The following is an 18,243-nucleotide window of genomic DNA, read 5'->3' as shown; positions in this document are numbered from 1 at the left end:
CATCCTTTCTGAACTGCATGTTTTTCTCTTCCCCGAGTGTCATGATCTGTCTGCCTGGGATTCGGCCAAACAGTCGGCTGCTTTAATGCCAGAGTAATCCTGGAGCTTCAGTCTCTTGGCTGGGTGTTTTTTAGCCTCTGGCACATTGAAGTTTAATTTAACACTTCATTTCCGTTTATTTAAACTGTATTCTTATAGAAACTTTAACAATCCCACAACCCACTGCTGTTCTGATTGTTTATATGATGCTCTCTTCTCTCACACAGCTTTACATTTACACACATAATCCTAGTTCTCTATACAGGGATCTGGATTTGTTTCACATTAAATAGTCTGTAAAGAACAACAAGCTTTGTGTGATTAAAAATTAATGACTGAGATGCAACTATTAATGTGTTTCATGCTTTCTCTTATTCATTTGATTAAGGGTTGTAATGTGTCAAAATGTACATTATACTGTAGGAAGGTGATTACGTAGATTTTATATTGTTAATACTGTATAATGAACTCATTTCTACTGTATAATCTGTATACAGCATGTTAATATTGATCTGCCAAGCATCTGATCAAAATTCAGAGAGTAATAATTTCTACAATAAATATATGTAATCTGTGAATTTGGTTTATTTTAGAGCATTTTAACAAGAATCAATCTCGGCTAATGGTACATTTCCTATTGTTTTCTAGCTAGTTTAATTAGTTGATTATTTTTTATTTTATCGACTCTATTGCAATACATCGAGGGCACTGGATTATAAGGCTCATTAAGCAAAAGAAAAAGTCAGTCAAACAGTCAGAAAAGACAAACTTTATTAGCTAGCTAAATAATCATTACCTTAATACAGTAATTATACATTAAATATGAATATTATATATATATATATATATATAATATTGGTGGCTGATAATGTGTGTTATAATGTGTATTATTGAATCAGAGTTTATTTACTTGTGGGAGCGTGTCTTTGTCTAAGCCGTCTATTGGAGACATGGTGTTTCTGCACTGTGCCTCTAAGGCATCCTGCAGCTGCTGCTGTATAATTACGTCAGAAAAAACATGGCGACAGCGTTGTTCACTTAGAATTGGGCTCCCTTCACATGTATCGGAGGAAGCATGTGTTAGTCTTCATCCTCCTGGTGTGTTGGGGCATCACTACAGATAGGTGGAGTCCTGATGAGTGGGTTGGGTAATTGGGCGTGTAAATTGGGGAGAAAATGGGAAAAATTAGAAAAAAAAGAAAAATAAGAATAAGACTTCCTAAATAGTGTACAACATTAAAAATAGAGAAAAATACCCGCCAGGCTACGGAAATGCAGTGTGTGCTCCACACATTTTTTACGCACAGATTTACAACATAGTTAGAGATACTAAAATAATGTTTTATAAAGGGATTTTTTGTGAGAATAAAGTTTAAGTGTTCGTCTAAGGCAGGAAGTGCTGTGTTTTGAATTTCCTTATTGCGATTGGCACAGAGAGAAAGGAAACTGCACAATAGGGGGAACTGGCCAAAAATAGGGGGCGGCCAAAAATAGGGGACCACACTTTACCTGTGTTGGTGTAATTTGGTGAATTTTGGGTAATTTGTTTTTCTCATTTTCTTCTCATTTTGTTGCATACATTTCTTTTGAGTTTGATAAAATGTTACAGGTTGAAATCACAAAATAAAATGTTAAAAATTATGCAATAAAATGAAGGAGTCTAACACTGGTTATGATAAAAATACAGTTCTGTTATTATTACTGTAATAAACATTACAGTAGTTTATATGTACTGTAATTAAATGTAAATGTGTTTTCTTCTACAGTGTACGTATGATTTTTTCTGACCTCCTTTTTTTATTTATTTCTCTGCAGTGACGATCTCCACCAGCACTTACTTTGATGGTCTGCTGGTTACGGGTCTTTACACCTCCACCACAATCCAGGCAGCCCCCATCCCTGCGCCGGCCGCCTTTGGGTTCGGTAAGTTTCTAATGACTCTAATTTCATATTTCAACTTCCAGACTGAACAATGGAAGCAGCTCATCCTTAAATTTACTGTACCCACAACATCTCAGTGAATCAGTGTGTCCCCAAATGACCCCTGAACAACTCATATATTTTATTATTGTTCAGAATATTTTAATGTGAAATAAATAAATTAACATATACAGCTCTGGAAAAAATGAAGAGACCACTACATTCACAGTTTCTGGATCAGTTTATCTGATTTTGCTATTTATAGGTTTATGTTTGAGTAAAATGAACATTGTTGTTTTATTCTATAAACTACAGACAACATTTCTCCCAAATTCCAAATAATTAAAAACACTCAGACCTTTCAGACATCAAATAATGCAAAGATGCAAGTTCATATTCATAAAGTTTCAGAAATCAATATTTCATGGATTAACTCTGATTTTTTAATCACAGTTTTTTTCATGCATCTTGTCATCATGTTCTCCTCCACCAGTCTTTCACACTGCTTTTGGATAACTTTATGCTGCTTTACTCCTGGTGTAAAAATTCAAGCAGTTCAGTTTGGTGGTTTGATGGTTTGTGATCATCCATCTTCCTCTTGATTATATTCCAGAGGTTTTTAACTTGGTAAAATCAAAGAGACTCATCATTTTTAAGTGGACTCTTATTTGTGAACAGTGTAACTGTTCTGTACAATTAGTGCATCTTGGTATTAATTGATATTAACTGACAATAATTGAAATAAATATTTTTTGCATTATTTCAAATCTAGGGCACAATGCTTTTTTGGCAAAGGTTAAAAGATGAGCATGCTATTTAGGAAAGCAGCGCTGGCCTTGTTTGTGAGTTGATATTTTATAGGGGTTGTTGAGACTGCTGAGCTTGCCTGCTTGGTCTGAACTGGTTTGTGAGTAGATTATGTTCAGAAAAAACAAAGTTTGGTTTCTTATCATCAGCCAGCACATGGTTTGGGCTAAGCTGCAGCCATGCCAATGTGTGGAGTCATCTAAGCTTCACTGTGATGTTGATATTTCTAAGCTATGGATCTGAACGATTGATGTGAGCAGAACAAAAAAACACACGCAGCCCTTTGTGTGTGTGTGAATGTGTGTGTGTGCATTTTCCTGCACAATTATGTACTTGGCTTCACTTCTAGCTGGTACTATTTATTTAGCTTCCAGCTACTGAAATCCCCAGAACCAACAGAAGTCATCTCAGCTTATATAATGGAGCGCTGCATTTCCTCAGTTACTCCTACTCCCACTTTACAGATCTCAGATGAAAAGCTTTTGTACTCTTTGACCAGACCTCCTGACTGAGTTCACGCTGTAGCTGTAGCTGTAGCTGTAGCTGGAGTGAATGGTAGAGAGCATCAGTCTTCTGCTCCTTCTGTATAGCTGATGGCACACAGTGAGAAAAACATGTGGCATACAGATGTGTTTAGTGCTGGCCCTGCATTCAGGTATGTATGGCATGAGCCCTGCACAAAGCTAAAAAAACCATGGAGATAACTGATTTTATTCGTAAGATTTTACGTTTACAACCCGAGAAATGAAACTGACTTACAACCCCAAAGAAGTTGGAACTTTGCATAAAACATAAATAATATATAATAGAGAATACAATGATCTGCAAATCCTTTTTTTCATCTATATTCAACTAAATTCACTAGAAAGACAAGATATTTAAAGCTGATGTCCGTAAGTTTTGGGATTTGGGTAATTGCACAAAGCATGCAGAAGAATCATTTTAAACTGGGCGGGTGTGATGTGGTCTCCTTTAAGAGTGGATGAATCTGATTTCAGGTTATGTTCAGTCAGAGAGAGAGAGTGAGAGAGAGAGAGAGCTCCTTCGTTTCTTTGGTTTTACTATGAGTGAATGAGATACTGAGCTCTGAGTTTCCTCTTCTGAAGTCTCCATTGCTCCACCAGCCACTCGTGTTCAGTAAAATCCTCTTAAAGAGGCTGTACGTGTGACATATATACATAAAGATGCGTGACCACAATAACTACCCCGGTTTTAGAATGAATATATTAAGGGATGGTCGTTTCAGCACACTGATACCATTAAACACAATATTTTATCCATTCTACATTCAGAAATACTTCTGCTTTCAGCTTAGAAACAAAATAATACGGACTGACACTTTAATGTTTAAATGCTGCAGCATGTTGTAAAGTAGTTGGAACAGGATTGTGTTTGTCTCTGTGTTTCATCACCTTTATTTTAACACTCAGTAAGAGTTTGTGATTTGAGGACACTAATAGTTAAAGGTCTTTAGGTGGAATTCTCTCTCATTCTTGCTTGATTCAGATCTTCAGCTGATCAGCAGTTCCGGGTCTCTGTTCTCGTATTCTGAGCTTCATGAAGCTCCACATGTTTTCAGTGATAGACGAGTCTGAACTGCAGGAGGGTCAGTCCACACAAGGGCGTAGGAGCGGGTTTCATATTGGGGGGAGGCACATTGCTAATATGAATCAAAGCCCACCCTATAGAGACTCAGAACAACATTTGTGAAATTACTTTTAATCACATATGAACCATTTTTTATTTTTTATTATTAATTACATCCAAGTAAAGGTGACTTTACAACCTAAACATGGTACTCCACATTACATTTACTGTTGTTAAAAGGAATTATGCGTGAAATGTCTGAACTTGAGTTATGTTTCATAGAGATTTTTGGCAGAAGTTAATATAAACGTTAGATGACCCAAACCCTCCCAGTCTGTTATCATGAGCTTTAGCTTAAGGACCAGATACAGGGGTTTGAGAATGAAACTGGAACACCTGGTTTTAGAGCACAGTAATTGATTGTGGTGACGGACAGTTCTGGTGGAAACAGGAGAGTTGAGGTGCACATTGAATTCTGCGTGATTTGATCAGCCGTGGTTTTATGTTTTTTGGATACAATCCGGGTTAGCACCCGAACATCCCTTTCAGACAGCTTCCTCTTACAGCGTCCACAGTTAATCCTGTTGGATGTGGTTGGTGCTTCTTGGTGGTATGCTGACATTACCCTGGATACCGTGGCTCTTGATGCATCACAAAGACTTGCTGTCTTGGTCACAGATGCTCCAGCAAGACGTGCACCAACAATTTGTCCTCTTTTGAACTCTGGTATGTCTCCCATAATGTTGTGTGCATTGCAATATTTAGAGCAGAACTGTGCTCTTACCCTGCTAATTGAACCTTCACACTCTGCTCTTACTGGTGCAATGTGCAATTAATGAAGATTGAACACCAGGCTGCTCCAATTTAGCCATGAAACCTAAAATCCCACACTAAAATGATGACAGGTGTTATAGTTTCATTGTCCAGCCCTCAGTAAAGTATGCAAAACAGTACATCAACAATGGATTTAATTTCACAATGTAATAATGTAAACAATTCACTTGTTTTTAAATTGTTCTTTAGCCTTTTATGACACGCTGAAACAAATTGAAATGAATATTAATATATATTAGTCCTAAGGGGCCTACACTATTAATACACCCCACCCACCCCACCCATACAGACCATCAGAGAAGCTGTTCACCTGTAAAATCTTCCAGTCAGGAGTTTTTTGAGCATTCCTCAACTTCTCTCTAAAATGCTCTTTTTATTAAACCCAGTCACTTAGGTCAGATGCACATTACTTACACATTATGCCATGATAAAATGCCCAAGTCTATTTTTTTATTTACATTTATTCATGTTTTAAACAGCAACCCAACTTTTTTGGATGAGGAGAAATGAGTTTTCTGTTTTTACTATTTACATGTAAGCCGTGCTGAATAGACCAATAATATACAAAATGACTAAAAAGTAAAAGTGTGGTTGGATCAGCATCATTAAGATGTTGAGCTTAACTATGACACAGATCAATACAGTACACAAATGGGGCAAACACATTTTCATAGCACAGTATCTAATAATTCATGTTTTGAAGATGCGGTAAAATAATCAAATTAAGAATAAAAAAAAATAATAATAATAATAATAATTTCATATAAAGTATAATCAAACTTTTGAGAGCCTGTTTTGCCTGCAATTTTATCTGCACAACTTTAAGCTTAAGTAAATGCTTACTAAATAATTTACTAGATTGACTCGTTTATCTTTAATCTCTTGCTGTATCACTGTGCCAGATGCTCTTATATTTAAATAATACTAAAATGAGGCAGTTTGTACTTTTTTACTATTTTGCAAGCTAGTTTATTAAAAGGGTGGTGACCAGACAATGACAGGTTACCTGTAAATGTTTTTAAAAATATATGAAAACCAGTATATATATATATATATATATATATATATATATATATATAGTCTTGATAAATGCAAACTAAAAATAAATAATATAAAATATAATCAAGAGAGTAGGTCTAGCTACTCACACACACAGGACTTTTCACAAATCACTTAATAATTAAACGTGATACTATTATTAGTTTGCATATTTACACTTCTACAGTCCACTCATTTCTATATTTGTCTATATTTGATATTATATCTAATTGTTTTATATGAATTTGCAGTTATCAGAGTCTTGTGTATAAACTCTTATGTAATCTTATGTAAATCAAATTTACAGTAAGGACACAAGTTCACTTTCATAGACGACATCCTCAGTGTTATTTATAAAAAAGCTGATGAGAAATCATAAGTATGGTAGCAATAGGAATTAAAGAGATACAGGAAATAAAGTTTATTATGATGTGGCTGCAGTTATCTGAAACGTGCTGCAGTACACTGCTCAAAAACAGTCGAGCTCTGCTGAAGGCAAGCTGGAATATTTTAGTTCTTTAAAGCTTTAAAGTTGAGGAACAGACAGCACTAGTTAATGGACCTGCACGAGTGTTCTGCTTCATTGTGAACCTTTATTGTGTGCCACTGGTGAAACTCACTGGAAAATAATGTTTTGAGGCTTTAGGTATTCTGGTCATTTGTGTGCTGATGAACATGATAAAATCCTAACAGTGTTTTATCTCAGTGCTAGACTCACTCTTTCACTGAGGAGAGAGTGTGAATGAGAGTGTGATTACTGTTCCAGCCATTAATACCCAGAAGAGGAAAGAGGATACAGTAGTAGATCCTTCACACATTTACAGAAAAATAAAAACACAATGAAAAAAACAAAACAAAAAACTAAATCAAATTTTATAACACTATGGGAAGGTGTTTTCACTTATAATGCATTAAGGAGGAGCCTTATTTTACTAATGTTGGTAGGACAAACCAGATGTTGCTGATGTAAAACCAGCAAACAGGATCAATATTGGAAGGGCAGCCCAAAAAGTAGTCAAAAAGCCAGACCAGGTCAAGAACACAAACAGCAAAAAACACACAAGGATCAGGCAGAGACAAAAATCAGACAAAAGTAAAAAAAAAAAAAAACATAAAACCCAACAATCACACAAAAGAGGCAAGATAAAAAGAGTAAATCTAAAAAGCTTAAAGGTCAAAATACAGATATAAAAATATGTATGCTTTAGCAAATGTTTCTGTAATATCTTGCAAAGGGCAAGTGTTAAAAGAAAGACACTTCAGCACATTTACACGTCAGCTGTGTAAGTACTGTTTATTGATTGGTGACTGATACACAGATCATTTACAGTGGTTTAAAAAAATTGGGCATCCCTGATTATTTTCATGATTTTCTTTTATAAATCATTGGTTGTTTGGATCAGTAATTTCAGTTAAATATATCATATATCAGATGAACACAGATATATTTGAGAAGTGAAATGAAGTTTATAGGATTTACAGAAAGTGTGCAATAATTCTTTAAACTAAATTAACAAATTACATAAATATTTATTAGATCCTCCTTTTTTAGAAATAACAGCCTCTAAACTCTTCCTACAGCTTCCAATGAGAGTCTGGTTCTTCTGGTTGAAGATATTTTGGATCATTCTTCTTTATAAATCATCTCCAGTTCAGTCAGGTTTGATGATTCTGATCATGAACAGCTGCTTTAAATCACACCACAGATTTATAATAATATTCAGGTCTGAGATGATCTGAGATGATCATTCCAGAACGCTGTTCTTGTTCCTCTGTATGAAGCTTTAGTAGATTTAGAGCAGAGTTTAGTGTTTAGGGTCGTTGTCTTGTTGAAGGATCCAGCCCCGGCGCTTTAACTTCAACTTTCTCACTGATTCTTCAACATTGTTCTGAATAATCTGCTGATATTGACTGGAATCCATGAGTCCCTCAACTTTAACAAGATTCCAGTACCTGCACTGATCACACAGCCCCACAGCATGATGAACCACCACCAGATATTACTGTGGGGAGCAGTACAGTGTTTGTGTTGAAATGCTGTGTTCTTTTTCCTCCATGCATAAATAACCACCTTAACTCAATTTTAGATTCATCAGTCCACAGAACTTTATTCCAAAATGAAGCTGACTTGTTTAAATGTGCTTTAGCTTTACCATACCTCCAGCGACTCTGTTTGTGGTGCAGAAACGGCTTCTTCTGCATTACTTTCCCATACAGCCTCTCCTTGTGTAAAGTGATCTGAATAGTGAACGATGCACAGTGACTCCATCTGCAGCAGGATGATGTTGTAGGTGTTTGGAGCTGGTCTGGAGGTCTGTAGGTTGACTACGTCTGTTCTCTCCATCCTTCTCCTCTGATTATCTGAGATTTTTCTTGTTCTGTCACTTCAGGTCTTTAACTAGAACTGTATCTGTGGTTCTTCCATTTCCTCACTCTGTTCCTCACAGTGGAAACTGCAGCTGAAATCTCTGAGATTATTGAGATTTTTATATCCTTCCTCTAAAACATGATGATAAATAATCCTTGTTTTCAGCTCTTTTGAGAGTTTAAGTGTTTTGAGGCTCCAATGTTGCTGCTCTTTAGAGAAAATGCAAAGAGGAGAAAAACTGATCAAATTTCATGTAAAAAAATGTCATGTTAATGTACACTCTACACTGTGATAATTGAATAGTAAAAGGGTTGACTGTTAAACTGTTAACTTTAAGAAGGTTCAGACTGTGTAAGATGAGAAAGTGAGGTTGGATTCTTGAAGGTGTCGGATAGCTAGAAATCTGCAGATGAGAAATAAAGTGTAAATTTGCATGCGTGGTTCTGTTGTTGGTAGCTCCTGGGAGAGGGGAGTGTGTGATTGGTGTGTGTTAATAGTGAGCAGTGCAGTGTGTGTAAGCCGTGCAGTTGAGGAGCTGTCAGCAGAGAGTTAGTGAGCAGGTTGATCACAGAGCTGCAGTGCGTTTGAAGTCTCTCAGGTACTGACAGCTTCTGTAGCCCATGGGAACACTTTGCCTTGCTCTGTCTCTCACTTCATAACTCCACCTAAGAATGGTGGCAGGAAAAAAAGTGCAAAAATAGAGAAAGAGACAGTGAGTGAGGAGGATGTGAATAAGAGAGGAGAGGGAGATCACGAGAGGAACCGGATCTCCAGAGACTATTAGTGCAATGTTCTGAGTAGAAACACTGAATTCACAGAGGGTTTCAGCCCTACAGCACTACCTGTGTGAATGTGTGTGTAAATAATAAGACGCTGGCTGTGCGCAGCATTACAAGTATTTGCTGTACACTGCTGTGGTGGAGATCAGATTATAAACAGCATCTAATTGTATTATTTTCATTAATATAAATGTTATTACAGTGTTATAGTGTTATTTGAAAATGTGTTAACACTAGAACAGGTGTTATGTATAGGTGACCAATTTGGGACTGACTTTAAACACTGATCATCTTTCAGCTCGATTGGCTGATCACCGATATCGATCTTGGGTGGCGCCAATTGTCATATTAATGCCAAACAGATGCCAGATAAACTTGTTAAAATTTCCCCTAATTACAACTGCTTATGGTAAATAAGCAGAAGAGCTTTACTCACCAAAATAAACAGATTCCAGTAGAAATACTGTATTTCTGCAGCAATTGGTGTTGTGTGTGGTTCAGTGGCGATTGCTCTAAGACTGCAAGGGAAGCTCAGCTTCCCCTAAAATGTAAAAAAAATAAGTGATTAAATATATACTGTTGTGTGTACATGTCACTGATTAAATATGCGCTACACCGAACTTAGTTCTTGCTACTTAGCTACATCTGAACTTAGTTCAGAATCAGCTTCTTATCACTGGTAACGCCGCAGCTTTCCTCTCACTCATTCCCGCAGCTTCACAGCGCTGCTTTAAACAGTGCACAGACTTCAATAGCGGAGCAAAGCGCGCGGCCAAACCAGACGAGTCATTGGATAAATGCTGGGCTTTGTCCCGCCCATCGGACGCTCAGCGTCTCTGGGGGTCTATGGGGCAGTGGGCTGACGCTCAGCTTCTGCATGATGATTGGATGATCTGTCTGAGGCGGGGTCCCTTTTTGATTGACAGCGAAATGAGCGAATCAGCGATCTTTTAGTGGAAAAATCCGTGATGGGAGGTATTTTCAGCTGTTCTGGTTTGATAAAGTGAGCTGGCTGACTGGAAGTGCTGTAACAAATAAAATGTACTGATGGCCATTCCTCTTAATGAAACTATTTTAGGACATATATTAACAGGGGCCAGTAGTAAGTATTGTGTTATCATTAAAATTATTTAAATAATTTAAATTAATAAAGGGATTATTGAAGGAAATTAAAACTGTCCAAAAAGTAACTAAATTTACCTGCATTTTTTCCTTTACCAACTTTAAAGATTTTGCGTAATGTTTTTTTTTTTTACTGATCATTTTATGTTCATTCATGTCATGTTATTTTTTTATGTAATTATTCAACGTAAAGAATGGGTACCTTTTTGTTGTGTAGTGAAAACTTGAAAATAATGCCTTTTGTTTACAAAAAAAAAAACATCTCAGGGAGAGTAGAATTTTTGTATAAATAAAACTACATATGTTAAAATGTAGGCCTTGAAAGAACAGCGTCCGCCACTGGTGTGGTTAGTGGTGTTTGTTAGCTCTGTTACTCACTGATTGGGCTGAAAGATGAACTGTAGAGAGCAGTATTGTCTGGTTAGGGGTGTTTGTTAGCTCTGCTACTCACTGATTGGGCTGAAAGATAAACTGTAGAGAGCAGTATTATCTGGTTAGTGGTGTTTGTTAGCTCTGCTACTCACTGATTTGGCTGAAAGATGAACTGTAGAGAGCAGTATTATCTGGTTAGTGGTGTTTGTTAGCTCTGTTAGTCACTGATTGAGCTGAAAGATGAACTGTAGAGAGTAGTATTATCTGGTTAGTGGAGTTTGTTAGCTCTGTTAGTCACTGATTGAGCTGAAAGATGAACTGTAGAGAGTAGTATTATCTGGTTAGTGGTGTTTGTTAGCTCTGCTACTCACTGATTTGGCTGAAAGATGAACTGTAGAGAGCAGTATTATCTGGTTAGTGGTGTTTGTTAGCTCTGCTACTCACTAATTGGGCTGAAAGATGAACTGTGAAGGGCGGTATTATCTGGTTAGTGGTGTTTGTTAGCTCTGTTACTCACTGATTGGGCTGAAAGATGAACTGTAGAGAGCAGTATTATCCGGTTAGTGGTGTTTGTTAGCTCTGTTACTCACTGATTGGGCTGAAAGATGAACTGTAGAGAGCAGTATTGTCTGGTTAGGGGTGTTTGTTAGCTCTGCTACTCACTGATTGGGCTGAAAGATGAACTATAGAGAGCAGTAATATCTGGTTAGTGGTGTTTGTTAGCTCTGTTAGTCACTGATTGGGCTGAAAGATGAACTGTAGAGAACAGTATTATCTGGTTAGGGGTGTTTGTTAGCTCTGTTAGTCACTGATTGGGCTGAAAGATGAACTGTAGAGAGCAGTATTATCTGGTTAGTGGTGTTTGTTAGCTCTGTTACTCACTGATAGGGCTGAAAGATGAACTGTAGAGAGCAGTATTATCTGGTTAGTGGTGTTTGTTAGCTCTGCTACTCACTGATTGGGCTGAAAGATAAACTGTATAGATATGTATTATCCAGTTAGTGGTGTTTGTTAGCTCTGCTACTCACTGATTTGGCTGAAAGATGAACTGTAGAGAGCAGTATTGTCTGGTTAGGGGTGTTTGTTAGCTCTGCTACTCACTGATTGGGCTGAAAGATGAACTATAGAGAGCAGTATTATCTGGTTATGGGTGTTTGTTAGCTCTGTTACTCACTGATTGGGCTGAAAGATGAACTGTAGAGAGCAGTATTATCTGGTTAGTGGTGTTTGTTAGCTCTGTTACTCACTGATAGGGCTGAAAGATGAACTTCAGAGAGCAGTATTATCTGGTTAGGGGTGTTTGTTAGCTCTGTTAGTCACTGATTGGGCTGAAAGATGAACTGTAGAGAGTAGTATTATCTGGTTAGTGGAGTTTGTTAGCTCTGTTAGTCACTGATTGAGCTGAAAGATGAACTGTAGAGAGTAGTATTATCTGGTTAGTGGTGTTTGTTAGCTCTGCTACTCACTGATTTGGCTGAAAGATGAACTGTAGAGAGCAGTATTATCTGGTTAGTGGTGTTTGTTAGCTCTGCTACTCACTAATTGGGCTGAAAGATGAACTGTGAAGGGCGGTATTATCTGGTTAGTGGTGTTTGTTAGCTCTGTTACTCACTGATTGGGCTGAAAGATGAACTGTAGAGAGCAGTATTATCCGGTTAGTGGTGTTTGTTAGCTCTGTTACTCACTGATTGGGCTGAAAGATGAACTGTAGAGAGCAGTATTGTCTGGTTAGGGGTGTTTGTTAGCTCTGCTACTCACTGATTGGGCTGAAAGATGAACTATAGAGAGCAGTAATATCTGGTTAGTGGTGTTTGTTAGCTCTGTTAGTCACTGATTGGGCTGAAAGATGAACTGTAGAGAACAGTATTATCTGGTTAGGGGTGTTTGTTAGCTCTGTTAGTCACTGATTGGGCTGAAAGATGAACTGTAGAGAGCAGTATTATCTGGTTAGTGGTGTTTGTTAGCTCTGTTACTCACTGATAGGGCTGAAAGATGAACTGTAGAGAGCAGTATTATCTGGTTAGTGGTGTTTGTTAGCTCTGCTACTCACTGATTGGGCTGAAAGATAAACTGTATAGATATGTATTATCCAGTTAGTGGTGTTTGTTAGCTCTGCTACTCACTGATTTGGCTGAAAGATGAACTGTAGAGAGCAGTATTGTCTGGTTAGGGGTGTTTGTTAGCTCTGCTACTCACTGATTGGGCTGAAAGATGAACTATAGAGAGCAGTATTATCTGGTTATGGGTGTTTGTTAGCTCTGTTACTCACTGATTGGGCTGAAAGATGAACTGTAGAGAGCAGTATTATCTGGTTAGTGGTGTTTGTTAGCTCTGTTACTCACTGATAGGGCTGAAAGATGAACTTCAGAGAGCAGTATTATCTGGTTAGGGGTGTTTGTTAGCTCTGTTAGTCACTGATTGGGCTGAAAGATGAACTGTAGAGAGCGGTATTATCTGGTTAGTGGTGTTTGTTAGCTCTGTTAGTCACTGATTGGGCTGAAAGATGAACTGTAGAGAGCGGTATTATCTGGTTAGTGGTGTTTGTTAGCTCTTTTAGTCACTGATTGGGCTGAAAGATGAACTGTAGAGAGCAGTACTATCTGGTTAGTGGTGTTTGTTAGCTCTGTTAGTCACTGATTGGGCTGAAAGATAAACTGTAGAGAGCGGTATTATCTGGTTAGTGGTGTTTGTTAGCTCTGCTGCTCACTGATTGGGCTGAAAGATAAACTGTATAGATATGTATTATCCGGTTAGTGGTTGTTAGGTCTGTTAGTCACTGATTGCACTGAAAGATGAACTATAAAGAGCTATATTTACCGGTTAGAAAATGGACATTGCATCTGTATAGACACACTGCATCTGTCTGAGTTTCTCAACATCTCTGTTAGGCTAACTGCTTAACAAATTGGCTGAATATGGCAACATAGCCATTTTGGCGTTAAACTTTGTTTTGGTGGAAGTGAAAAGACTTAATTATACAATTATAAAATAATTTGTACCAAATAATGTCTCATTAATTAAATGTAAATTCAAATTGTTTTCTGTAACTTTAGGACTGTTTTAAACAGTGGTCGCAGAACCATGCTCCTCCCTCTCCCAACGCCCCGCCCCCAGCCACAAAAAATGTACTGTCCCTTTTAGGGGTGTGCCATATTGTATCGTACGCAATAATATCACCAACATTTTTGAAAATGGTGAACGATATTATACCCTGAAATATGGTGCCATATCACCCACCTCTAATCATCATATCAGGATGCTATTTTTTACTGTTTTTATCAACAGTAAAATGTATCTAATTTCACATTATATATCTACTATAGACATAGATACTAGATTATATCTGTCCAGTATCATTTATTTTATTTTAATCCTGGATATATGGATAAATTTAAATGGAGTGTATTATTTAGTATCATGACATTTTGGATCATTGTCTTCTGTTACAAATCTGATAAAATTCTTATTTTGTACCATATCATATCTTATGCAATAATAAAATATTTTTTTATTTTGTTGCAGTAGTTTATTCTTGAAAATGTTTTTTTTACTCAGTGTTTTGTCAAATCGCCAAGAGTATCATTATCATGAAAATACCCTGAAATATAGTGATATAATTTTCACCTGCCCCTATTCCATACCTAATAACTATAAACTGTCACACACCTGATGAGAGTTGACATCCGTTGACAATATTGAAATTGTCATTTTCAATAGTAATATAATTATATAGTATATTTATTACAGAATTTTAATATAATAAGTTGAACCAATTCTAATATATATTTTAAACAAAATTCTCATTAGACATTTACAGCATCTTTCTATCACATCCTGTAACTTAGTGTAAAAAAAGGCTTTAGAATGATGTTGAGAGTATCGTCTTCATGCGTTTCCCACTTTATCTAACTGAATTTCACACTAATCTTGGCACTCTGTTTAATGCCCAGATTGAGCTTCTGTCTCAATCCCACAATGCCTTGGGAAGCTAACAGGTGGCTTAACATTTGTGTGTTCTCTGAGTCCACAGATATGAGTGGTGTAACACACAGTCTCTCTCTCTCTCTCTCTCTCTCTCACACACACACACACACACACACACTCGCACACACACTCGCACACACATAAATATGCATACATAAAGCTATGAATGCATCAGTACACGCAGACATACACACACACACACACACACACACACACACACACACACCCATACATAATGAATGATACTGTGTGTTATCACAATCTCTACTCTTCTCCTCCATCTGTCCTCTACTCCCTCTTCCATTTCACCACTTCTACATCATTTGTGTCTTTCCTTCTTATGTCTTTTCATCTGTTTCCTTTCTCACCTTACACCAGTGTCCTGCCTCTGCGAGCCGAGCGTGTCCTGTAGTTCAGCAGAGCTGCAGGACTCTAAATGCTGTTAAATGTCAGATTGGGTAAATCTTACAGCATGTTTTTATGAGTTTTTCCTTCTGAAATCCCAAAGTAAACATCACAGCACATGTTTTACAGCATCACTGGGGATTTCATTTGTTCTGTGTGTGTGTGTGTGTGTAAGAGAAATAGAAAGACTGAGAAGGAGAGAGGTGGGGCCAGGGTGCTGTGTTGGTGAAGCGTAGGCTGTGTGTGAATCGTGGATGAAGATGGGCATGTGTAGATAAAGAGCACTGTTATAAAGGCTGTCAGAGAACTGTGTGGGCTGCTACCCTCACCCTACACTGCATTAACGTGAAGAGTGTAGCTACTACAACAGCATAAGCACTGCATTACACATTAATATGGGAAATGGATTAACTTTCTGAAGCTTTCTATGCACACTTTCAGTCCAATTAAACAGTATTTTACACAGTGTGAAACACATTTTCTTTTAAAGTAAAACAAGCACAGGACAATAATCTACACAGATTTCTCTCTCGGAAATGTTTATTTGGGTGAGGTAAGCACTTCTGTTTATTTAAGTAAGCTTAGATTTCCAGATTTCCACTAAAGCTAGCCTCAGTTAGCGGCTAATACTGCCTGACACCACTGCCCTGAGGAATCCTGAGTGTTCTGGTAAGTCAGGGTGATACTAGCTAGTGGTTTGTTCTTCAGAGCTTGTTTTAACACAGTAAACATGCAGACTAGGGTCTTATATACTCCCTCTGAACTGTGAAAGTGCTAGCATTTAGCATGGTTAGCAGCTAATGCTAATAATGCCCCTGTGCTGGAGAACTAAACTGAAACTCCTGTATAACTCTGTACTTCAGCAGAGTGACTTTACTGCAAAAAATGATACATAAGATACACTGGATTTTAAAAAGGCACACGGATTTCTTTTTTTTAGGAAAATTAAAGGATTTTAGATGCTCCTTATAGTGCAAAAAAATAAGGTATGTAGAATATTAAAAATATTTCTGCTCTTTCTGTCTGTGCGATTATATGATAATACACTTTAGTATTCTGTATCACTCTACTGATAAACAATATGTATTTTAATTACACATTTTTGGATTGTCAATTTCTTGAGACATATTAAGTTGATGATTATGTTTATAATCTTTATAATCTTAAAAAATTACTTTTATTGAAAGCTACTCTATTGTACCTGAATAAGAGGTAAAGCCACAGCGACAAGTTTTGTACTCTTTAAAGTACAAATCTGTAACAGCTCATAAATCTTTCAGTTTTAAAAAAAGTTGGTCCCACTTTAAAATAAGATTACACTTATAACGGTTTATAAATTAGATGATTAAATATTATTAATTTGTTGTAAATGCCTTAAAACCATTGATAAACTGTTATAAAAAGGCAACACATCAGTTAAAAAAGGCAACTGTCATTTAATCATTTATAGTCAGGGCCGCCGCTCTGCATACGCAGACAACGCAGCCAGCGTTAGGCCTCAACCATTTTGCAGTTGCAGGGAGCCAAATTGCCTGAGAATGAAATGTGTTGAAATTATGACATTATTAAATTTAAAACCCAATGTGAATTATTTATGATACGCTCATCTTTTTTGTCTTTAAACATTGCATGGGGCACCTACTCTACTACTTAAAAGCGGCACGTTATTATTTTTGTGCATAATATAATGCCCCCACCCTATTGCCTGAAATGGCACGGCTCGGTTTGCTCTGTTGGTTGTTGCCAGATGTGACATTTTCCAGTCAAATAAATAATCAAAAAATGCATGGAGGCGCTAAATCTTGCGCATGTTTAACCATTTTTAAAGTGTATGTGGCCATTCTATACAAAAACTTGTCCAGTGAAATATTTGTGTAAGTTAAAAACTTAAAATAAAATAAACAAATAGGATGAAAAATCGTAACTTATCTGGCAACCTTAGTCCTAACTAAAGTAGCAACGCTACTTGAGTTTGGCAGCCCTAAGCATAACTTGGCCTGACCAGTTATGCTTAGGGCCTCCAAAACCTTAGCAGCGGCCCTGTTTATAGTAAAGAGGTAAACGTACTTTCACATGTATTAATGACTGGTTGAATGCTGGTTAATGTAAAACACACAGTAAGATTAGTATTTAGAAAGAGCTGAGGTTTGACAGTATAAATCAATGTAAAATCACATTACTCTATTTATGTGTTATATATAGAAGTTTATATAACTTCTTATTAATAGATTTTAAAGTATTTGCAACCTAATTAAAAAGCATTTATAAACTAATTTATAAACCAGTCATAAACCCTCTCTACAGGGAGTCTTATTTTAAAGTGAAACCAAAAAGTTATTTAATTTGCATTAGACTTTTTCACGAGTGTGTTTATGTTAGTTGAGGGATATTAGTGACCTGTATCTTGTGGACGGGGGTGAAATCTGCACACACGCTGCACTCTGCCATATAACTCACTCTTTGGAAAAATTAGAGCTACTTTGATCCTGCGGGTGCTGCTGGCGGAGCACTGTTTCTAACCGAGACGGACTGCTCCCGGAGGACGAGAGAGAGAGTGTGTGTTTTAGAGACGCGTTGGTGGACCCGTGCTCCTCAGGCCCCCCCCTGTCTCTGCTGCTCAGTGTCCTCCCTGATCTGCATGTCACTGGGACACCTCCACCAGCCAGGCCTCCGTATGTTTACCCGCCCGGCTCCACTGGGAGTGCTGGTCCCTGGGCATCAAAAATTAGCACAAGTCAAATCAGATTAATTAATTACGCAATTAGTCAAGGAGTCACCTCAAATTAAAAATCAAATTAGAGCTGATGTCCCCCACGGGGGTCATGCTGAAGGCAGAGTTCAGACAGCACTAACGCGAGAGCGCTGTGTGACTTTGAACACTTTCAGTTTCCTGTCTGCTGTCCTCGCACTGATAGTGAAGATGGGGCGGATGGGGGCGGATGAGGGGATGGGATGAAATAAGCAGCTCATGTAAAAAGAAAGTTTCTT

General features: G+C 37.4%; 1 protein-coding gene across 2 annotated transcripts in view; it reads left to right on the top strand.

Annotated features, from left to right (window-relative positions):
• reln (reelin) overlaps positions 1-18,243 on the top strand; it is a 203,848-nt gene that overhangs the window by 38,626 nt on the left and 146,979 nt on the right. For both annotated transcript variants that reach the window (XM_049473397.1, XM_049473396.1), the window contains exon 2: positions 1,855-1,962. In XM_049473397.1, coding sequence (XP_049329354.1) covers positions 1,855-1,962 — 108 coding nt within the window. The remainder of the gene's footprint in view (positions 1-1,854; positions 1,963-18,243) is intronic.

The sequence above is a fragment of the Astyanax mexicanus genome, unplaced genomic scaffold (genome assembly GCF_023375975.1).
Source record: "Astyanax mexicanus isolate ESR-SI-001 unplaced genomic scaffold, AstMex3_surface scaffold_37, whole genome shotgun sequence".
In the NCBI taxonomy this organism is placed as follows: domain Eukaryota; kingdom Metazoa; phylum Chordata; class Actinopteri; order Characiformes; family Acestrorhamphidae; genus Astyanax; species Astyanax mexicanus.
Note: the sequence above shows the minus strand (reverse complement) of the source record. Positions and strands in the feature narration are given on the sequence as shown.